Here is a 23,902-nt window from a genome sequence, read left to right on the forward strand (position 1 = left end):
GAGTTTTATCTCTAACACTTCAATTAATATTTGTAATAACTCACTGCAAACCTCACTTAATCGGTCACAATAGCGAAAAGAGCAAATGTGGGAACTGAAGTTAATTTTAATATCAGGCCCTATTTTTTCCCCATATATCCGCGGGTTCAATCTATATGCGGGTGCTAAAATTCATGGGTTAGGGTTAGTATGGGTTAAAATATCCGTAGGTGCAAATTTCCATAGGTGCAATAGTATGCAGGTGCAATTGTCGTGGGTTCAAATTACGGGTTCAAATGTACGTGGGTTCAAATGTAATGGAACCAAGAAAAACATAACAACCAAATAACCTTTTATTGTTGGAGCCTGTTGTATAGTTGAAGGTGGTTGCGATATTGTTGTTGATGGTGGGACAGGTGTCGGCTCCTCCTGCACAGGTGAAAGCTGAACAAAACAACAATGTTTATAAATTCAATTACACAGATATCTCACAGTTGGGAAGTCAATTACCAGTGTAATCAATACATAGATCTTATTAATAAACTGATCATTGATCAATTAAACTGTGTGTCAAGTTCTGGACTGCAAAATTTCATAGCCTAGTTAAAATGTTTACACTCAAGAACTTGGCTAACTAACTGTGTAGCCTACATATTACAATATAGTAAAGAAACTCCATAAAACCATTTAAAAAAAACAAGCTTTTTTTTTATCATTTTTGGAAAAAAAACCATACAAAATCCGAAGCAGAGATGTGGATCTGATTACTTATTATTACGTATTTCGCAAGGTGAGGGGTTCGAATTTTGGATTAAATCTTCAAAGTGTATGCACAGTGGTCCTTATGAATGTAAATATTTTTCAAAACTATTAGATCATTAATTTGTATAACACATTGAAAAATAACACTGATTATGCAAGTCAAATATTCTATTGCCGTGTGTCATTCATTGCGAATCTGTTGAAAAATAAATAGTGTGTGTGTGATAGTGATATAGACTTAGTTTGCTAGTTACAAATGTATGTGCTGCTGTATGTATGATAAACTTTCCTTATGGACCACAAAAATATGATTTTGTAGATGTTTATTGGAAACAAAAATACACTCATTGCTTCCCACTAATAACTATCAAAACACATATTGTTGAAAATATCTTACCGTCGTCTCTTCATCATCGGACGGTTGATAAACAAACCCCGGTTCTCTGTATTCATGGAATGCCACAATGTATGAAAGTCTTCCACAGTGCATAGATATTGAGGCTCGAGTCAATGGTCGAAGAAGAGTCAATACACCAGAGTATTTGTAGTAATCTTCACCCTTGCTAATGAAAATATAAGATAAGTTGACACAACGAAAATGATTGAAAAAATCCAGCACATCAAAAAGACCTGTTCCTAAATATAATTCATCATTATTTGTAGGTTTAGTGGTGTTGATGCCTACCCATTGGTAGTAGTCGCTCTCCAGTAAAAGAAACTGAGCATATCCTCAAGAATTGAGCATGTCCCAAGTGTAAGGTTTGATACATGTGACAAAATAATTATGGGGGTTTGCTGGACTACTCCCTGAGTGATTTGCAAAGCCCAGACACTAGTCGCTTATGTCTTACTCCACCATACGATTCAGAGTCCATGTATTTGAAACCATAAGTACACTATTTGCACTATACAACATAGGCTACATCAGTTGGTTTCAACTTTTTTGCTCGAACAGAACCCCAATGAAACATTCCAGAGGCTCGAGAAACCCCATGTGATTAATTAAACGTACATTTGTTATCAGAAAATATGCCAATTAGAAATGGGAAACAACAATATGGTGCAGAACATCTGATGGTCTATAATGAAACATTAGTGAAACACACTTATCATAAGACTATATTATATTTGATTTGATTATATATAAACAATACACATATGATAATATAGACCCTTGGAATTGAATGAAAACTTGTGTAATCCCCGGTCTGTACTGGCGGAACCACATGTGTTACTATTGTATCAAATATGCCTTCTTTCCTTTATTTTATATAACACAAAAGAGATCAAATCGAACTTTTGCTGACTATTAGTACTTACCGGTACATTGTTTTACGTATTTGTTTTTAGGAAAACAAAAAATAAAATTAAAACAGGCAGTTATCAACTATAATTTCATTGGTCCCACTTTTCAAATATGATGAGAGTATAATGAAGAAAATCAAATGAACAATGAGGGTTTTAAACTTATAGATACAAACAGATACACAATGGACTTTCACAGTTCATGATAATGTAAACATCTTATCCAAATAAAGTCTATTATAAGTAACACAAACCACCCTAGCAACGAAAGATACCCACTGATTGTATCATTATGAATATAGAGAATAGCAAAAGTGAAAATTGTTTGAATTTAATTCAAGGAGGCTACTAAACATATTGGATCATATATTATATACAGTATCTACTAAATTAATACTCAGTTTGTGAACATATACCTATCTATACATCACTCCTATCTTTTGTGGTAGGTCGGTAATATTGATTCGATTCAAATCAATTTAGACTAACCTCACAAACAAATTGGCTCTGGGTATCTCAGTTCTTGGATAGATTGCAAACTTTGCTTCACCCATTCTTTCTGGTAGTTGAGATTTTCTTCCATCAGTAGGATATCGAAATACTTCAATAAATAAGTAGACATCATATTTGCCATCATTTTTGCAGAAGCCTGTAAAATAAAGTAAGATTATCGAATGAATATATCAAAGATTTGAGCCTAAATGGTTCAAAAAATATATCAATAGAAACCTTTTAGAGACATGGATTGGTAAGCAAACGAGAGGGCATGATTCGCAATATAATTAAGCCGTCTTATTCGCTTTTCTTTCCCCGGGATAAATATGTAAATTCCACACAAAACACTTTATTAGATGTTAGATTAGAATATTATCTATTAGAATATTGTAGGCTATATTAGACTTCGTCTTAGACAGTAGGTCCTTTCTCTTGTCTACTTCCTACTTCGGATTCGTATGTGACCATTGCCATAAGGATACTTACTGTAAGTGATACGATAAATAAGAATAACATGATCTCCTTCCACAAAATAGAAATACAGGATATATTCACTTAATTGAGATATTGGGAATTATTTATTTAAGTTTTCTCTATAAGCGCCGAAGATTCAGAACCATTTGAAAATATTGTGAACATCTCAATATAACAAATCACAATAAAATATGATTACCGGTATATCAAAATTCTGACATCATTTTGAAAAAAAGGAATAAAACCTTATGCCAAAAAATAATACTATGTGCTACATTGAATATTGTAGAATATTGTAGGCTATATTAGACTTCGTCTTAGACAGTAGGTCCTTTCTCTTGTCTACTTCCTACTTCGGATTCGTATGTGACCATTGCCATAAGGATACTTACTGTAAGTGATACGATAAATAAGAATAACATGATCTCCTTCCACAAAATAGAAATACAGGATATATTCACTTAATTGAGATATTGGGAATTATTTATTGAAGTTTTCTCTATAAGCGCCGAAGATTCAGAACCATTTGAAAATATTGTGAACATCTCAATATAACAAATCACAATAAAATATGATTACCGGTATATCAAATTTCTGACATCATTTTGAAAAAAAGGAATAAAACCTTATGCCAAAAAATAATACTATGTGCTACAAACAAGGCCCCATACAAGCAACATAATGCGACAAATGTAGATTTCAATGAAAGATAATATACAGGCCTATGTATGAATTTTGCAGCATTTACACAAGCACCTTTTGGCAAATTGTATTTAAATTTGCTTTTCTCATATTTAACTGCATTGGAATCTTCAGACCATAAAACTGTATCAGTTGTTATTTGAGATCCAAGTTGCTGTACACCAGAATCATTTATATCCACTGTCACCTGCAAAAAATTCAATATCAAATTATATTGTATAATGAAAAAAATTTTGCTATAATATAATAGTGTCATGATCTATCAAAACTTCACCTTGGGAAAGCAAAGAGTTCATCAGTAATCTTTCACAAGATTCGGATACTGGGCAGCGCGATGGTCTAGTGCTGTGGTTCCCAACTTTTCATAGCTTGTGGGCTGTGGCGCCCTTCCGGAGGATTTTAGCACCCCATGCATCCCCACCCCCTGGTTTATCATTCCAGTTGTATTTAAAGTGTTATTTTGATTGATAGATTCTAAATCCCAAATAATGTTTAAATAATTCATGCTCAACACAGAGAAAATAATCTATTTTTAGCTTAGCATTGTGGTCCCACTTGGGGGCCACAGGACTCGGTTGGGAACAGCTGGCCCAGTGGTTGAGGCTCTAGACAACTTTGTTGGCATCATGACCCGATATGTTCAAGAATCATTAGGATGTAATAAATTAGGTAGCCAGGGCCGAACCAGAAATATACCAGGCCTTCCAAATAAAAGTAATTCATTACATATTGTGAAATATCAACAACTGATTGTATAGGGCCTTGCTCGGAGCTAACGACGCGAATAAGCGTCACACCGACAAAAATTGGTCCAATTACATAGCCTGTAGTATTATAAGGCAATTATTTTTAATTGGGTGAAATGATAGCAGGTTTAATTAAAGGCAAAATAGAGCTGTAGTCAGTCAAAATCAATCGTTTATTTGCGTCACAAAAAACAAATGCACATTGATTGGTACAGAAAAAAAATAAACTAATAATGGTGATTGTGCGACAGGAGTCGCGAGGGACCTGGTTGGGTCTTTGAAGCAGCAACACCTACAGTGTTTTTACTGGTTTAGTGTAAAAAATAATAGATCGGGAAGCAGTTAGTGACACTATAAAGCTACAGGGGAGGTGACTCCTCTAGGCCCATGGGCCGGGGCCACCGCCTATCTAATTGGGCCACATTTTGTGGAAATTGAGATTTTGGTAAGATAATTGAATTTTTCCTAATGGGGCCGTGGACCATCAAGCTATGGGCTACGCTAAGCCATTAAGAAATATTCAATTATTTTACCAAAGTTCTCAATTTTTACAAAATTGTCAATATTCGAACCAAAAAAAAATCGCGGGATGCCACCAAATTTTTTTACGATAAGCCTTTATATAAAAATAAAGCAAAATACCAAGCTACAGAAAAGGATACTCCTGTTCCTGTAGTATGTGTACCAGGTCAGGGTTAGGACAAAATTTTGTTCAGGTTTTTCACATTATAGTTCTATTATGAGTTCGGGGACTGTCTGTGTTAGCCAAGTGAATAGTTTCTTTACACAACTTGATGGACCACGTCCCATAGCCTGATGAGCCGAAGCCCAATTCGATGGGCCGTAGCCCCGGCCCATGGGCCATAGGGGAGTCACCACTTCCACTCCTATAAAGAGCTGGTGTGGATAATTCTGAGTACAATCTTGATTCCGTCTTTCTGCCACATGTGGCGGAGGGGGAACCATACGCTCGCCAAGGCATCATGCAGGGTCGAATCCTTACGGGATAACTATGTGCAAGAGGTTTGCTGGACTCCTCGTCGCAGTGTGGTGGGTCACGTAACCCCTGGTCGGCTACTGCTTTTTCCGTCAACAAGGCCATGCATCCGAAACAAATGACTGGCTAACTAATCCAATACCCAACATGGACTGGTAACCGAACGCGAGGGTGTGGTTCAACGTAGGATTCTGTGATTAAAGAATTAGGCAGTTTTATTTGTCTTTCCTCTTCCCCGGGATAGCCTAAATACAGAAATATGTAAATTCTATTCTATCCACTATCCTTGTTTTATTGCCATATTACATCGAGTCCAGGAGTCTGGGCAATTTAATATGGCTGTATGATTGTCTGGTTATGGTGTTGGGATTTTGCTACTCGCTGACGAGAGAGATTATTTAAAGTCAGAAAGTTGTATCTGGAAGACATGTCAGAACGATAACTTGCTCCAGTCAGCAGGTCTGCCAGTCGCCTTGAAGTCATGCTGAAGTCCTGCTGTTTATTGCACTTTCTTATCTGAGGCGAAACCGATGCCAAATCACTGTACCATACATTACAGCTTTCAAGTTGACTCAGACCTGCAGACCCATGACGCCATGTAAATAAATCTGTAAATCCTGAAATCAATAATATTATCTGAATACAGGAATATAGGCTAACTTATAGACTGATGAATACAATCGTACAAATACGGTAAATAAACAATTTCCAACAATGCAACCTACCTTCTGCATGAGATCAGTTCTATGTGCGTTTTGAACAGAGAGTTTAAGGAAAAATTTTCCATTTTTATTGAATTGAACTTTGAGAATTTCGAACTCAAATTCAAGAACTTTGTCTTCCAGTTTTACAGAAGTCCGCCCGCTACGTGCCATCCTGCTACAATATATCGTGCATTACAGATTACAACATACTGCAATTTATCACTTGTATTTCATTTATGCATATTTTAGTATTCAAACCTCAAAATTAAACTAAAGCACCAGCTGTCAGGCTTGTCGCAAATGGGACAACAATATATGCAAGGGCTCTAAGATTAGGCTATGGATCTATATTCAACTTCCTTGTTTACATCCTATTACTTGGCCAATCACCGATAAGTTCATACTGACGATTAAGTCATCAAAGTCAGCCAATCACATTTCGTGGCGGCCCAAACAACGAGGCACAAATAATTATAATTTTGCTGATTATGATCATACTAATTATATACTATTTCTAATCAATATTGCTTCGTATTTTTCATTTCTAAGAAATTTAAATTGATATCACCAATTGCGGATATTAGGCATAAAACATTGGCCACAAATAATCTTTTATAATCATTATTTATATCTAGCATGACAGAATCTAATGGGTAGCATAATATGGCGATTCGCAAAATTTACGGTGAAACATAGCAGTTAACGTTACCGCACCTGCGAATATTAAGCAGTTAGAAATCCCATGGCCACAACTAGGGTTGGATTATCCGGATAGCGGTTAACCGGATAACCGAGAGGTATTTTGCTATCTGATATCCGGATATTATTGTGACTGTTAACCGGATAATAGAGCAGTATAAATAATGCATATGCTCATTAGTACTTTTTATATTTTTCTACTGACATCTCCCAGAGCATATAATAACAACTTCTATCCACACTACTCTGCCTATACTTTAGCCATTCATGGGATACTGGAGTGAACGTTACTATTACATCACAAAACACGCAGACCAAATGTGATTATTGCGTATCTGCGTTATAGAAGAGCTCGACTTAGGTTAAAATAAAAGCACTTCTATTCTAGATATGAAAATACGTGGTGAGCTGCACGAAAAAATCCAATCCTAATTTTGCGATCTTGCGAATTTATCAAATTTGAGCTATTATTGCAATTCCAATGAGTATAATTTATTTAGTACAATAAATGCATATATTAATTAGCTTATATATCAACATATTCGGGAGAAAAGTCGGGTGCGGTCTCGTCGGTATATAACGCCATTAATTGTTTTATTTCTCCCGGAACTGAAATCGCCGTAGTATGTTATCCATCGTCGTATCTATCTATCATTAAAATAGTAAATCTGAAACACACATTTTTGACTGAAAATGAAGAAGTAAGTGCTAACGAAAATACCACGACCCTTGATTTATGAGCAAGTGATAGATAAAACAAAACGCTATTCTAGGCGCTTTGAATCGCCAAAATGTCGTAATAATCGTATTTACTGAATTTGAGTAACAAGAGTAACTTTGCACGGGATGTAACTTCTTATTAAATTAAAACTGGCATGATGCGGATGTTAATTCCCCAAATAATCACGCGACGCGGAAGAAAACGATCGGCGATTATAACAAAATTAGTGACGTTTTCGAACATTTTAAAAAGAGGAGGGGGAAGGGCTGTTATTACATTTATGGTTTTCATGGAACTTTCCCAAAAGATTTTGTTTGCGAGATGGTCTATAATATTTCAGCAAAGTTTAATTTGACAGACTCTGTCATTTACTCACCTAGGGTGAAAAGTGAAGTTGTTCAAAAACAGGTACAGCATTGTTTTGGCTCTGTTAATTTAGTTTAAAAGTTATTCGAATGAAAATCGATTTTAAGTAGTGGACTAATTAGTACAAACGTGAGAATATTTACAGTGACATATCAAATAAGTGAAGTTTTCAAATTAGAAGAAATTTCTGACTAGTTCGGTTTTTCAAAATCATCATTTTCCTTTGTTATTAAAAATTTTGTTCAAATTACTAATATTCCATATACACTTTCACGGACTTTTCCCCCCTATGTATTCTATTTTTTGATTTTTTGATACTTCTCTCACCGAAATAAAATATTCGAAATGCATGATTTTGCAGGATCAGAAATTGTCATCGTGAATCTGCGACACTAAAATTTAGTACGAGTCAAAATTTAAAGAAAAGAGGCTCTAGTCTAGGCACAAAAAGAAACTTTTTAACTTTTTAAAAAAATTTAACTATAAAGTAAGAAAAAATATAAATCTTTACATATGATTTGAATAGGAGAAAATAACTTAGCAGTCGGGGAAAGACAATTAGGACACAGTATTTTTTGAAAATGTTTCATTTTATTATTCCGCTGTAAATCGGTACGATTACACGGCCGAAATTTTTATTTATTGACACATGCAACATCAAAATGCACAATCATTCTTATTTAAGAAAAATAATACATATGTGCGTATTTAGAATAGAACTGTGTGGTGGTTTTTGGTCAATTCACTGTAAAAATCTTGTGGAATAGATTCACTAAAATGAACAGTAACTATCCGGTTAACCGGATATTTAAAATACGGAATACCCGGATATATCCGTTATCCGGATAGTGAAAATTATAGGTATCCGAACTAACCCTAGCCACAACCTCAGCCAGTGTGTAATAAATTGGAGGCAATACCGAACTGGTAAGGTTTCCGTCCCTGACCTGGCGGAGGCTACTTGTGTAAAGCCGTGTTCGCAACGAAAGGCGCATCAATTTGCCGTATGATACAAATATGTTGAATGGCAGTTTAATTAAAATTTCACGAAAAATGATATATCCAGCAACTTATCAGAATCAGATGTGCGTGGAGTCGTAATTTTTGCAAACCAAATTTTGGTTAAAGACCTCGCATACATCATGTCAGGAAAGGGGTTACTGAAAGATTCCGTCTGAAGGGAATAATGGTTTATCATTATTGGACACGTTTAGTGGACATAACGATCGTTTCAAAATTTTGTTGTTATTGTCATTTGTCTCCATCATTTTTAAAAAATTGCTTTTCTCTTCGAATACTGGACCAATTGCTTTCAAATTTTTAGTGCTTAAAGATAAAATTTTCTCCAGGAGGCTATTACTTTTTTTTTCGCTATGACGTCATCAAAATTATTGCCACTGGGTGGCGCTACGTGTCCATATATTTGAGCATAGCTCTCTTGTATTTCAGTAATCAGTAATCAGTAATTTATTTTTTCACCATTCCAAAGCACACAATGTGAATACACAATACAAGAAATAGGAAATATGGTACTTTAGGGTAAAGGGAGGCGCGAGACACCGAGACTGGTGATCGAGCAGCGACACCCATGACAAGTCTAACAGTATTAGATAAATAACAGTAATATATAAATCAAACAAACAATAAATATTAGAACAGGTTTACGTTAAAGTAAGTCGAGGCGACCTGGATATTTTATTTATTTCACATCAATATATAACATATTTTATGTCTTTTCATGCAATCGTTTAATTCATACAGTGCATTTCCTCTTTTATAAATTTGGTCACTGATATAAATAAATAAAAAATGCTCATAAGCAGGATTTTATGTTCTTTTAAATACTTATGATGGATATTTGGTATTTTTTGTTTCCTGAAAATGTTTTGAATCAACGAGCGTTACAGGTGCGCTGCCTGAAGACCTCTTGAGGTACCTCGCGACTCCTGTCACACAAGTTAAGGTGGTTTTCACTTTTTCATATACCGTAATATGTCCAAATTGTGTTGACAAATAAATGATGATTGGTAGATTGAATGATACCGTGTTTCCCCGAAAATAAGACTGGGTTTCATTTCAATTTTCTTCCGAAAAATAACACTAGGGCTTTGTTTCGGGGTTGTCCTATATTTTTATTTATCACAAACAATATTACAAAGTGTAGAATTACAAGGTTTTCAAATATATTTTACCTAAATACAAAATAGTAAAGCCGATATCCCTTCACTTATTTTTATTTAAAATAACTGCAAAACATAGATTTATCAATCATTTAAAACGTGTAGGACAGACTCCTTGCTATCGACTAAATCAGGGGTCGGCAACCTTTTGTCGCTCGCGGGCCAAAATTCAGAGTTGCAAGTCATTGGCGGGCCGCACATATTTTTAGAAAGTTGAAAACCGAACGGATAATACTTTTTATAATAAAAATCAAGCAGTGATACATCTCTCGAATAGAATATAGATTTATTTTCTCATTGCATTGCATCTCAAATATTTCCATTTGAATATTTTCGGCGCCATTGAACCCTTTGCACCCAGCATCAACTTTTCTGAGTTTTGTTACCATTTGTCTAATTATATTTGAATTATAGGCTCATTAAACGAGTAATTGTGAATTCTATACTTATTAGGTAATAATATAATTTAGTCTACACGTGTCTCACAATAGATTCTGTTACGTAAAGAATATAATCGTCAAAACAGTAGTTTTGTTACCCTAATTCAGTGGAGCGTCAGGGTCCGGATTATATTACTCCGCGGGCCGACACCTGGACTAAATAAAAAAAATGCATCATTGAGTATGTCTTTTTTTAAGTGGAGGGCTCATATTAAAATCATTTTTAAAATTCAGGCTAGGTCTTATTTTGGGGTTAGGACTTATTTTCGGGGAAACACGTTAGTAAGAAATCAAAAATTCCAAAAAAAATCGATTTTATTTTATTGATCCATAATTTGGTATGCGCAAATGTTATCTGCAAGTTATCGAGGAGAATTTTATGCGACTACTGCAGTCAGCTGTGATGAACATGGCAGATATCCACCGTGAGAATTTTTTTATTAGTCAGTGTGAGGCAATGGTTTTGTGTAAAGAAGGTCATCCATTTGAATTAAATCACAATGGTTTTCGATATTCTAGACAATTTCACGCGGTAATGTAAACAGTGGTGCTTGTATAAATTCAAGAGAGTTTCATTGATTGTATATATTCCACAATATATTCTACTTTGCGGGGAATTCCAAAAAATATTGGTTGGCAGTTTGTAAAGTTGTTTCGACAAAAGCTCAAACATGGTCAATAAAAATACAAATTCTAGTAATATTGATATCTTTAAATAAACAACCTCCTCAAGTATAAAATAACAAAACAATTAATCTCGATGATTTGCAAAAGTTGCAAAGCAAATGTGATAAACTGTGATATCCAGCAATTTGTTTTAAAGAAAAAAACATTATGAGAAAAATACGTTGTCACCACACTGTATCATTTGAAAATTTTTACCTTTTGGCAATTGGTAAAGTTCTTCGAGGTAGGTAGTATTGCTGAATTAGTATTTTATTGAAGTGGTTCTGTATGAATATAAATTACTTGAATACTCCTGAAAATCCAGTTCTTTTAGGAGTAGGCTACTACTAAAAGTCCGCACTCGATACATTAAATTCAGGTCAATTGGCAGATTAAGGTTCTCTATTATCCTGTTTGCAGTTTGATTTATCCCGTGCGAGGTGCCATCATTTACGTGTAAGCAAGCGCTGGTTGAGTACCTAACAAAAAATTAACAAACTTTTCAGTATCTGTTAAATGTTGGCCCGTTGCGTTGGAAAATCCCAACTTAACCTTTTTCTCTTTTTGTCATGCTGCAGCACAAACGGAAGCTAAGTCAGCCATTTTATAACTGAATTGAGTGTAGCGTCCTGGCATAACGATTCAAATTTCTGGTGAAGTTGATTATTACTGATAGAGCTGTATACGTTGCATATTGTGCTAAAATGTGGCAAAGATTAATTTTCTTGAGCTTGCTATTTAGCGTGTTTTGTGAAACATGCCATGGTGAAAGGTCCGAAGACTCTCTTATATGTAAACGAGTAGACAACGATGCTGCCAATGTTTTAATCACGGGCCCTCAAGGTCCTCCCGGTTTTCCTGGCTTACCTGGACTGGATGGAATACCAGGACTTGATGGTCAACCTGGATTACGAGGAATGGACGTAGACCACAACAGATTGGTAATTTTGGTTGAGCAAACTGTCGCGGAAGGTAAATTATGTGTTTGTTTAACGCTTATTAAGAATGTTTAGTAAACTACGAACTGTCTATTTATTGCGTTTTTAACAAGAGTCCATAATCAATATATATGTACTAATTTATCCTTTGCTATTTCAATCGATCGTAGTTGAGTCACTTCAAAAAGACTACTTCAAAGTTCTTTTGACCGAACTTTCAAAATAATAATATAAAATTACTACCAAAATGTGCTAAATATAGCCCGTGGCATCATAATATCGTTTAAGCATAATACCGAAATTACGCCCGAAAATGATTTTCGCCAAGAACGCTGTAGAGTAGGAGCTTGATTGATTTTTTCCATTTTGTAATAGAGTAAAAAGTATAGCCTACATCATAAGATATTGATACTTTGGTTTAGTTCATTTTCCCAAACTGCCACTGTAGGTGCAGAAAAACGTTCCTCCGATTAGTATTCTTGTTCGTTTTGATGGCCGTATGTTATAAAACTTTTTTATTTCGGTGAATAGATATTACTGAATTTTACTATAATGCTATCCGTCGCTTTATTATGTTTTTATGAATAAAAATTTTCCATTTCAGCTGTTCATGCGATGAAGAATGTAAACCCACAGCCAGACTTCCGATGCGAGAATCTCAAAAACAAAGTCGTAGTCGATGGCAAATGTTTTTTCACTGTTTTGCCGGAGAATGAGGTCAAATTTCTTGCAGCTGAGCAGCTGTGCACCGATAGAGGAGCAACACCAGCAAATATTTACGATCGCCATCAATTTGGCAAGATAATGAATTATCTTCATGAGATAAGACAAACATTTTATCACGTATATCTTGGAATGGAATTTGATCCTGAGGTTAGTAGACATTTATGAAATCAACATATATATTGCCGATAATTCACCCACATCATGTCATTTTCCTTCCAAAAATTGTTTCAAATTAACTAAAAAAGGGTATTGTTTGAGGTAACATTTAGCATATATATTTACAACTGTATTTCAGATGAAAACCGCTATACATGTCATAATTGCAAACAACTTTCAATTAATATTAAAAATATGGAAAAACCTTCACTCAAATGGTTTGAGGGTTTCATATAATCTTTTAACATGCATTGTTTTACCTATGCATTGTAATATTTGACAGAATGACGACCTCACCTTCTATGACGGAAGTCCAGCTCAATACACAAGTTGGCGCTCCGGAGATCCCGTTAGACGTGTGGCGGATCCGGTGAAAATGACACGAGTGGCCATAAACGTTATGAGTGATAGCAACAACTCCGGTAATGGAATGTTGACCACGGCTATGATTTGGCCTAAAACGGGAGTACTTTGCGAATCTGCAGTAGAAAGAGAGCCTTAAACTGGCATAAACAAGACTACACTCATCTCGTGTCGTATATATCAACTTGTCATTCTATATCTAACGACTATCACGGTCCAGAATTTGTCGTCTGAAAGCAAATGTATTTTAATGTTAGTTTTATATTACTACACATCTTCACTATCTAGAAGTTTTATGAATTGTCGGAGTAAAATTTGATATCGCTTATTTGTATACCTCAGTAATGTGAAAACATTGACAGCAATGAAATACTGAAACATATTATAAAGACAAATTTGCCTGTAACTCTATAGGTTGAATACTAATTGTTCTTCAGCAGTTGATGTCAAACCGTTGCTATGTAATAAATATTGGAACGAGAAGTTTATATGTATTAATTGGGATGTGGATCGTAGGCCTATTTATCTCCTGGAACAGAAATCAGGACAAGAACGCTTAGGTAATCGCAAGGCAAGATAGGATAGCCAATAATTTGTACGACAATGACATTTCAGTTTCCTATTGGGGATTTCTTTCAGATTTAGTGTTGTTATCTGTATTCCTTCTGATATAAGTAAAGTTCCGAGCCTCTTAATAACAGGAATGATCGCTTCCAACTGAAAAGCATGTCCCGAGAATTGAGAAATAAGTCAAATAATATTGTTTCGTAATTTGAATTTCTAAAGACTGAATATTTGAATTGATATCATCAATTGCAGATATCGACATAAAACATTGGCAATAAATATTCTGCTATAAACAGAATTTCATCTAGCTTGGCAGAATATAACGTGATAGCTTAGGATAGCTTATGACGAGTCGCAAAATCGACGGTCCTTCCGGAAACATAACAGTTACCCGCGAGTTACTAGAAGTTGAAATTCCCAAGCCCACCACCTCAGCCAGTGTGCAATAAATTGGAAGCAATATCGAGATGTATTTCCGTCCCTGACCCACCAGGGACCGCTCGTGTAGAGCTTTGTTCGGAGCGTACAAATTCGACCTATGAAATAAATATGTTGAATGGCAGTTTTATTGAAATTACACAAAATTAATATTATCAACTAGTGATATATCAAAAATTATCAAATAATTTAATTTTATTTCATTTGTTAATAATTCGGTATTTGCAAATGCCATCTGCAAGTTGAAGAGGGGATTTTATGCGACTACAGTCAGCTTTGACCAACTCGGGCAATTGGTATAGTGAGAATTTTTCCATTAGCCAGTGTGGGCCGATAACTTTTGAAAGACATTCACCTATACATTAAATCACGATCTCACTAGAAATCAATATAACTGCTCGTATAAAATCTTGTTTATAGCAATTCAAACCATAAAAAAGAATATATACTATAAGACTATAAAGAACGTATGGTTTTCGATATTCTACTCCATGTAAACCAGTGGTTCTCAGCCGCTGGTCCGCGGACATGGTACCGGTCCGCGAAATTTTTTTGCCGGTCCGCAAAAAATTTCGATTCGTTTTTTTTTTCAGCCGTCTCAATCCCTTTACCAAAGACGAACTTACGTTGGTTAATTACGTAATTTTTGTTCCGCCGCTATATTGCTGTTATAAATGGTCCGGCGATGTCTTGGCGCCGAGTAATCGCACTTTTTGCTTTTTCGGTTCCGATTCATCGCGAAAGAGCTCTTTCAAATCTTGCAAGATTCAGAAACCTAAAAATCGGCACGCGCGTGCTTTTTCTGTCCTTCATGCACTTCCTGATTGATATGACCATCCAAATAAAAGGTTATGCATATTTTCATATTTAAACCAGAAAACAGTCAAGAACAGTATAATATTCCAGGGCTTTGCCTTGATATCCAGTATGATACTAAATTGTTGCGACCCTGCACGCGGTCACGAGACGCGCAACAAAAGCATGGGCCGCTGGGATCTTTACCACGTTATGCAAAGCAGGATTTTGAGACTGGTGCCAAATTAAATTAATATGGTGGACCCGATGAAGAAGAAAAAGCTTGATTAAAGTCGTGATTCTACTTCACAGTCCAGATTTAAATAAGAATCACTGTCACAAATCTGGATATCTTTTGTTAACGAATACACATCGCTAAATAATCGAGCAATCAAGCAGTTGTCCGTATTTTCAGCCAGTTACTTATGCGAATAAACTTTTCCATCGCTAGCTTTAATATTAAAACGAAGCAAAGAAATCGATTGGAAGCCGCTGCTGAGCAACGTGTTGCAGAAGCTTCTTTTAAGCCTCATTTGAATCCTATATTGAAAACGAAACAGTAGCAAAATTCTCACTTTATAGGTCTAATTCTGTTTGTATATGATTTGGGTTGTAGGATACGTGTTTGGATGGGATAAGATTTGAGTGTGCCCATTTTACGCATAATGCGTAACCAGCACTGCATTTTATTACGCAAATAAATGATATAATTTTATGTTCCACCCATTTCCAATTTGACCGACACATTATTTGATAGTTTTTCTTAATGTGAAATGTTTTCAACTAGAAGCATAATATTGAGTCCCCGACATCGCATCAATTACGCAAATATATGTTATTATTTTTTGTTCCAGTCATTTAAATTTTTGCCGGTCCTCAAGTACGTTTTATTTAATTTTACCGGTCCGCCAGGGTAGAAAAATTTCACACTGTATATATAGTTATATACAATAATGTATTCTATTTTGAAGGGAGTTCAAAAAAAATTATTTTGAAGAGTAACGGAACGTGTGTTGACATATGCTCAAACATACATCAGTCAGCAGATGCGCATGATTCACTTTTCAATTGAAATGTTTGTTATTTTGATATCGTTAAATTAACAATTTCCTCGAGTATATAATAAAAACCTTATTAATTATGATGATTTGCAAATGTCGCAATGCAAACGTGATGAATTCCAGCAGTTTGCCATATCGTATTCAAACAATTGAATATTTAATCATAATTTAAAAGGTGTGTAGCATTGCTGAATTAGTATTTTTCTGAAGTGGCCCTGTATGAAAATACAATTATTTATAAACTTTTCAACCCAGTTCTGTAAATAGTGCTACTATAAATTCCCCTTCGATACATCAAGTTTACATCAGTTGGCAGATTGATGTTCTTTATTATCCTGTTTGCAGTTTGATTCATCCTGATCGAGGCGTCATCATTTACGTGAAAGCAAGCGCTTATCTAACAAAAACTTAACAAACTTTTCATTATCTTTTAAGATTTTGACTCGTTGCGTTCGAAAATTCCAATTTATTTTTTTCTCATTTTGTTATGTTGCACCACAAACGGAAGCTAATTCGGCCTTTTTAAACTGAGTTGAGTGTAGGGTACCAGCATAACGATTTGAATCTCTGTTGAAGTTGATAATTTATGATAGAGCTGGATACATTGCAGGTGCTGAAATGTGGCAACGATTAATTATTTTGAGCTTGCTATTCAGCGTGTTTTATAAAACATGCCATGGGGAGAGATCCGAAGACTCTCTTATATGCAAACGAGTAGACAACGATGCTGCCAATGTTTTGATCACGGGACCGCAAGGTCCTCCTGGTCCACCTGGTTTAATTGGAATGGTTGGAATCCCGGGATTTGATGGCCTACCTGGACCACCAGGAATGGGCGTAGACTACAACAGATTGGAAATTATGATTGAACAAATAGTCGCAGAAAGTGAGTTATGTGTTTTCAAAATTAAAATCATTATGTGAAAATATATTCTATGCTATTTGGTTTTGCGAATTAATTGCTCAGGTATTTTAATCATCTCAAAAAGAATTTTCAAAATAATATTTTTATGCACTTGCAATTTTTCCATAGCCTACTCATACCATCGTGATATTGTTTTTAGCATGGTACCGAAATTCTGCCCGAAAATGTTTTGATTCATCGGTTAAATGTGAAGACCAATGTATGTATAAACGCTATCGAAGTTTATATAGGGCCTAATATACATACAAATTTGAAGCAACTTTATAATTTTGCATATAACTTTACTATTGTTTTCGATTATACCTTAAACTCAAGTCGTTGCTATACTCTGAACATTTCGCCTCCTCATTATTTCGGTGAATATATATGACCAAATTCCACTAAAATTGTATTGGTTATTTTAATATAATTTGATAAATAGAAATTTTTAATTTCAGCTATTCATTCTAAGGAAAATGTAAAATCACAGACTTCAAACTTTCGATGCGAGAATCTAAATAACAAAGTCGAAGTTGATGGAAAATGTTTTTTCGATGTCGTGCCGGAGAATGAAGTCAAATTTCTTGCAGCTGCGCAGTTGTGCATAGATAGAGGAGCAACACCGGCAAATATTTACGATCGCCATCAATTCGGCAAGATAATGAATTATCTTCATGAGTTAAGACAATCATTTTATCACGTATATCTTGGAATGGAGTTCAATCCTGAGGTTAGTATACATTGCTATGCTGCCCATAATTTAACGACGTCACATGTTGCTAATTTTTGTCTTGGGAATTGTGTCAATTGAATGAAAAAAAAATCGTGGGAAGGAACATTTAGAATATTTTTAAATTTAATCCTTATCGGAATACAAATTTGCTTGAACATTATGAACATAAGAAAATTGTTACTCAAAATAAAGAGTATTTATGTTTTTTTTCTAAATATATAAACACTGACTCGGCGTAGAAATTTTTACTCTGCAATGTAATATTTGACAGAATGATGAACTCACTTTCTATGATGGAAGTCCAGCTCAATACACAAGTTGGCGCTTTGGAGATCCCGTTAGACGTGTGGCGGATCCGGTGAAAATGACGCGAGTAGCCATAAACGTTCTGAGTGACAGCAACAACTCCGGTAATGGAATGTTGACCACGGCTATGATTTGGCCAAAAACAGGAGTACTTTGCGAATCTGCAATAGATAGAGAGCATTGAATTGGCATAAACATGGCTTCATAACAGACATGGGCAAACTACGGCCCGTTGGGCAGTTTAATCTGGCCCGCCTGATCTAAACTAAAACCAAATTTTGATGTTTTTGCTAAAAAATAGCTCAAGAAATTCGTTGAAATTGGGATTAAATTTAGTTTTGGCACGAGGCTCATTGTTTTCCACTTTTTCTTTTGTAACAGTGTAAATATTGTTCATAAAATGTAACTTCTACGTCGCAGTTACATGACCCGCCAGTCTTAGTAGGCAATATTGTTGGACCTTGGTCCAGAAACCTTGCACACCCCTGATATATAGTCTATTATAATCATCTCATATCGTGTATATCGACTTTTCATTTTGATTATAAAGACTGTTACGATCCAGAACTTCTTAGAGTTTGTCTACTGAAAGCAAATGAATGCTAATATTTGTTTTAACTATCTAGCAGTTTCATGAAGTTGTCGGAGTAACATTTTATACCACGTATTTGTATACCTGTCAGTAATGTGATTCTTGACAGCAATGAAATATATTATGAAGTCTTATTTGCATGTTTCTCTATAGGGTAAATACTATCTTTTCATCCGCAATTGATGTTAAACCGTTGCTATGTAATAAATATTAAAACGAGCAGTTTATATGTATTAATTGAGATGTGGATCATACTTATCTTCTGGAACAGAAATGATGACAAGCACGCCTAATTAATCGTAAGGCAATATAGGATAGCCATTAGTGTGTACGACAATGGTATTTCGATTTCTTATTAGGAGTTTTATTTAGATTTATTGTTGTTATCAGTATTACTTGTGATATAAGTAAAGTTCTGAACTCATTAATAAATAGGATGATCGCTTCCAACGGGAATGCATGTCTTGAGAATTGAGAAATAAGTCAATCAATATCGTACTGGAGAGATTTCCGTTGGTTTACCCAGTAGGGCAGTGGTTCTCAACCTTTTACTGCCCGCGTACCATGTTACTGTTTTCACTCTGGCCGCGTGCAGCGAAAAAGACCTTTTTGGTGTGAGGAACAATGGCACAAAGCACGCTATGGGAGTGTTTTATAATGTGGCACTACATCCTTCGTGACTCAATTTGCAAGACGGACGAAAACATGCCCATATCGATTTGTGGAAAATAGCAGGCGAGGGCGATCTGTAAAGATTGGACTGGTCCATAGGACATTTCTCCGACCTCTGACCCCAGAAAAAATCTTCCTATACTGTACTATTGCAAAAAAATATACCTACTTTGAGAGTGTTTTGTTGTGCTGGCGCTTATAAGCTGGATTACGTTTTTGAAACCCTCATTTTTTATTAAAATTAATCAACCATGTGCCGCTTACAGGCACTGATAGTTTAGACTAGTCTATCGCTGCATTTGCGAGACTCATTTTTGATTACACCACTTAATTAATGCACCTTTGAAGACATAATGACAATTAAGATATTTCATTCACAACTATTTTTTTGAAACACAACTGAAAACTGACAAATAACAGCCAAAACTACAAAAACGAGGCAATGTTTACTGATTATTGCTGGATACGGAAATAAACAAGGAAATTGATGCCCGGGGAAACATTCATAAAGGCCGTTCAGCGAATACATACAGTATGGAAGATAAAGCGCTGTCAGCATATTTTGGCCAACTCAAAAGTTGTTGCAATAATTCAAGGCTGCTCGCGTACCACTTGACCATCTTCGCGTACCACAGGTTGAGTACCACTGCAGTAGGGGCTTCGAGTGTAAGAGCATTGTTTGGAAGATCAATAAATTTGTATTCGTAAATGCCTTGAGTTACTTAAAGCTCTCCATCTGTTAAGTTAACGAGAAGGATTTTATGTGGCTACAGTAGGCTTTGGCAAATACGGGAGTTTTCATATTGAGAATTTTTCCATTAGCCAGTGTGAGGCGATAATATTTTGTAAAGACGGTCATTCTTCCCAATTAAATCACGATGTCGCTATGAATGAATATAACCTATCGTATAAAATCTTGTTCATAGCAATTTAAATCTCACTATAAAGAATGTATGGTTTTCTATATTCTCCTCAATTCCACGCAGTAATGTAAACAGTTGTACTAACTTCAAGATAGTTTAATCGGCTGTATATATACCCCAATGTATTCAACTCTGAAAGAAATTTCAAAAAATATGCGTTGGCAATTTGCAAACTTCTTTGAGGTCGGTATGTAGTATTGCTGAATTAGTATTTTATTGGAGTCGTCTTGTAAGATACTACGATTACTTAAATACTTTTGTACCCAATTCTTTTAGGAGTACTACTAAAAGACCCTAATCGACACCTAAAAATTCGGGGCAATTGGCAGATTAAGGTTCTCTATTATCCTGTTTGCAGTTTGATTTATCCAATGCGAGGCGTAATCAATTACGTGTAAGCAAGCGCTAAATGAGTACCTAACAAAACATTAACAAACTTTTCATTACCTATTTAAATGTTGGCTCGTTGCGTTGGAAAATCCCAATTAACTTTTTCCTCTTTTTGTCATGCCCAGCACAAACGGAAGCTAAGTCCGCCATTTTATAACTGAGTTGAGTGTAGCGTCCTGGCATAAAGATTTAAATTTCAGGTGAAGTTGATTATTGCTGACAGAGCTGGATACGTTGCATATTGTGCTAAAATGTGGCAAAGATTAATTTTCTTGAGCTTGCTATTTAGCGTATTTTGTAAAACATGCCATGGTGAAGGATCCGAAGACTCTCTTATATGTAAACGAGTAGACAACGATGCTGCCAATGTTTTGATCACGGGTCCTCAAGGTCCTCCTGGTTTACCTAGCTTACCTGGACTGGATGGAATACCAGGACTTGATGGCCAACCTGGACTACCAGGAATGGACGTAGACCACAACAGATTGGTAATTTTGGTTGAGCAAACTGTCTCAGAAGGTAAATTTTGTGTTCATTTAACGCGTATTCAGAATGTTTAGTAAACTACGGATTGTCTATTTATTGCGTTTTTATAAGAGTTCATAATCTGTATGTACTAATTTATTTATTGCTATTTTAATCGATCAAGTAGTTCAGAAACTTCCAAAAGACTACTTCAAAGTTCTTTTGACCGAACTTTCATAATAATATTATAAAATTATTACCAAAATGTGCTAGATATAGCCCGTGGCATCATAATATCGTTTTAGCATAATACCGAAATTACGCCCGAAAATGATTTTCGTCAAGAACGCTGTAGAGTTAATAGGGGCTTGAATGATACAACATATGATATATATTGATACTTTGGTTTAGTTCATTTTCCCGAACTGCCACTGTAGGTGCAGAAAAATGTTCCTCCCATTAGTGGTCTTGTTTGTTTTGATGGCCGTATATAAAACTTCCTTATTTCGGTGAATATATATTACTGAATTCTACTAAAATTCTATCCGTCACTTTATTATGTTTTTATAAATAAAAATTTTCCATTTCAGCTGCTCATGCGATGAAGAATGTAAACCCACAGCCAGAATCTCAAAAACAAAGTCGAAGTCGATGGAAAATGTTTTTTCGCTGTCTTGCCGGAGAATGAGGTCAAATTTCTTGCAGCTGAGCAGCTTTGCACCGATAGAGGAGCAATACCAGCAAATATTTACGATCGCCATCAATTTGGCAAGATAATGAATTATCTTCATGAGTTAAGACAAACATTTTATCACGTATATCTTGGAATGGAATTTGATCCTGAGGTTAGTAGACATTTAGGAAATCAATATATTGCCGATAATTTACCCACATCATGTCATTTTCCTTCCAAAAATTGTTTCAAATTAACTAAAAAAGGGTATTAGTTAAGGTAACATTTAGAATATTTACAACTGCATTTCAGATAAAAATCGCTATACATGTCATAATTGCAAACAACTTTCAATTAATATTGAAAACATAGAAAAACCTTCACTCAAATGGTTTGATGATCTTATATAATCTTTTAAATTTGAATTTTTATTCATGCAATGTAATATTTGACAGAATGACGACCTCACTTTCTATGACGGAAGTCCAGCTCAATACACAAGTTGGCGCTCCGGAGATCCCGTTAGACGTGTGGCGGATCCGGTGAAAATGACACGAGTGGCCATAAACGTTATGAGTGATAACAACAACTCCGGCAATGGAATGTTGACCACGGCTATGATTTGGCCTAAAACGGGAGTACTTTGCGAATCTGCAATAGAATGAGAACCTTAAATTGGCATAAACAAGACTACACTCATCTCGTGTCGTATATATCAACTTATCATTCTATTTCTAACGACTATCACGATCCAAAATTTGTCGTCTGAAAGCAAATGTATTTCAATGTTTGTTTCTGTTACCACACATCTTCACTATCTAGAAGTTTTATGAATTTGTCGGAGTAAAATTTGATATTGCTGATTTTTATACATGTCAGTAATGCGATCCAAACCTTGACAGAAATATAATACTGAAATATATTATGAAGACAAATTGGACTGTTACTGTATAGGGTGAATACTAATTTTTTACCTGCAATTGATGTTAACATTGCCATGTAATAAATATAAAAACGAGCAGATTATTCAGATTTAGTGTTGTTATCAGTATTACGCGGAATATAAGTGAAGTTCTGGGCCTATTAACTTTTTAAACCCTAAAAGCGGTCCGGCTTTCCCGAGAACGCCTTCTGACCCTGAAAGCCTGTTTTCCGCCTTTGGCATCCCGTACGAATTATGCAACTTTGAAACCTCACATCTCGCGAACATTATAGTATATTTAGAAAGTTTTATACTGTTTGAAAGACAATCTTGGAGACTAATTAAATTTATGAAATGGAGATAAAATGTCGCGATTATCCTACAAAAATTAAAAAGTGCTAAAAAACATTTTTAAATAAAATAAAATGTTTGATTTGTTCTTGTTTTATCCTAATACAGTATCGACACATTTTTGGAGGGTATAGATAGCTTTCGGATGATACCATTAGATTGAATATAGGATGCACCAGTAAATTTCAATTTCAGCAATTTCATTCAATGTACTCCAATTCATCCCATGTCCGCTGCGCCAACTTGACGTGAACAACGACGTTCCCTAATTACTGCGTCACGCAGCGACGTTACGCAAGTACGTCGCCACGTAGCAGCTCTGCATTCATTATGAAAAACACATATCGCTTTCCCTCGCAAGTGTGTAACGCAGGGTGGTCCAAAGTTGTCAGCTTCGGGGGCCACAAATTTATTTTTGCATTGTTCGTGGGCCACAATAGTGCCAAGAATAGGTAAACAGTGCAATGTAAAAAAAAAACACATTGATCATTATTTGTCATTTATCAAGCTAAAACATGCAAAAAACCCCAAAAAACTCACTAAAACGTGCAAAACGTTTTTTTTCGATATCTACATTTAGTTTAAGATTTGAAACTGTTCAGAACAGAAAGGGTGCTTCCGCAAATGTATGTGCTTTCGAACAATGATAAAATTCTCAGATCAAAATCCCTTTAATTTGGGAAATGCTCAT

General features: G+C 35.3%; 4 protein-coding genes across 5 annotated transcripts in view; 3 read left to right on the plus strand and 1 right to left on the minus strand.

The window, feature by feature from the left end:
• LOC120344042 (coiled-coil domain-containing protein 33-like) overlaps positions 1 to 6,493 on the minus strand; it is a 42,386-nt gene extending 35,893 nt beyond the window's left edge. The window contains exons 1-5 of one of the 2 annotated variants that reach the window (XM_078113024.1): positions 6,186 to 6,493; positions 3,772 to 3,904; positions 2,536 to 2,695; positions 1,139 to 1,304; positions 330 to 423 (exon numbers count right to left, since the gene is read on the minus strand). In XM_078113024.1, coding sequence (XP_077969150.1) covers positions 330 to 423; positions 1,139 to 1,304; positions 2,536 to 2,695; positions 3,772 to 3,904; positions 6,186 to 6,335 — 703 coding nt within the window. In that variant the 5' untranslated portion in view covers positions 6,336 to 6,493. The remainder of the gene's footprint in view (positions 1 to 329; positions 424 to 1,138; positions 1,305 to 2,535; positions 2,696 to 3,771; positions 3,905 to 6,185) is intronic. The other variant, XM_078113025.1, reaches the window with a different exon arrangement.
• Positions 6,494 to 11,713: 5,220 nt separating this feature from the next.
• Positions 11,714 to 13,902, plus strand: LOC144411662 (uncharacterized). The gene is made up of 3 exons (XM_039413141.2): positions 11,714 to 12,208; positions 12,779 to 13,047; positions 13,340 to 13,902. Exons 1-3 carry the CDS (start codon positions 11,941 to 11,943, stop codon positions 13,556 to 13,558), a joined length of 756 nt encoding a protein of 251 aa, XP_039269075.2. The 5' UTR covers positions 11,714 to 11,940; the 3' UTR covers positions 13,559 to 13,902.
• Positions 13,903 to 16,743: 2,841 nt separating this feature from the next.
• On the plus strand, positions 16,744 to 18,893 carry LOC120344053 (uncharacterized). Its single transcript, XM_039413140.2, has 3 exons — positions 16,744 to 17,166; positions 17,643 to 17,914; positions 18,189 to 18,893. Exons 1-3 carry the CDS (start codon positions 16,899 to 16,901, stop codon positions 18,405 to 18,407), a joined length of 759 nt encoding a protein of 252 aa, XP_039269074.2. The 5' UTR covers positions 16,744 to 16,898; the 3' UTR covers positions 18,408 to 18,893.
• A 1,940-nt stretch (positions 18,894 to 20,833) lies between these two features.
• Positions 20,834 to 22,963, plus strand: LOC120344054 (uncharacterized). Its single transcript, XM_078112892.1, has 3 exons — positions 20,834 to 21,319; positions 21,856 to 22,110; positions 22,394 to 22,963. Exons 1-2 carry the CDS (start codon positions 21,052 to 21,054, stop codon positions 21,951 to 21,953), a joined length of 366 nt encoding a protein of 121 aa, XP_077969018.1. The 5' UTR covers positions 20,834 to 21,051; the 3' UTR covers positions 21,954 to 22,110; positions 22,394 to 22,963.
• The last annotated feature ends 939 nt before the right edge of the window (positions 22,964 to 23,902 follow it).

Source organism: Styela clava, chromosome 5, assembly GCF_964204865.1.
Source record: "Styela clava chromosome 5, kaStyClav1.hap1.2, whole genome shotgun sequence".
Classification (NCBI taxonomy): Eukaryota; Metazoa; Chordata; class Ascidiacea; order Stolidobranchia; family Styelidae; genus Styela; species Styela clava.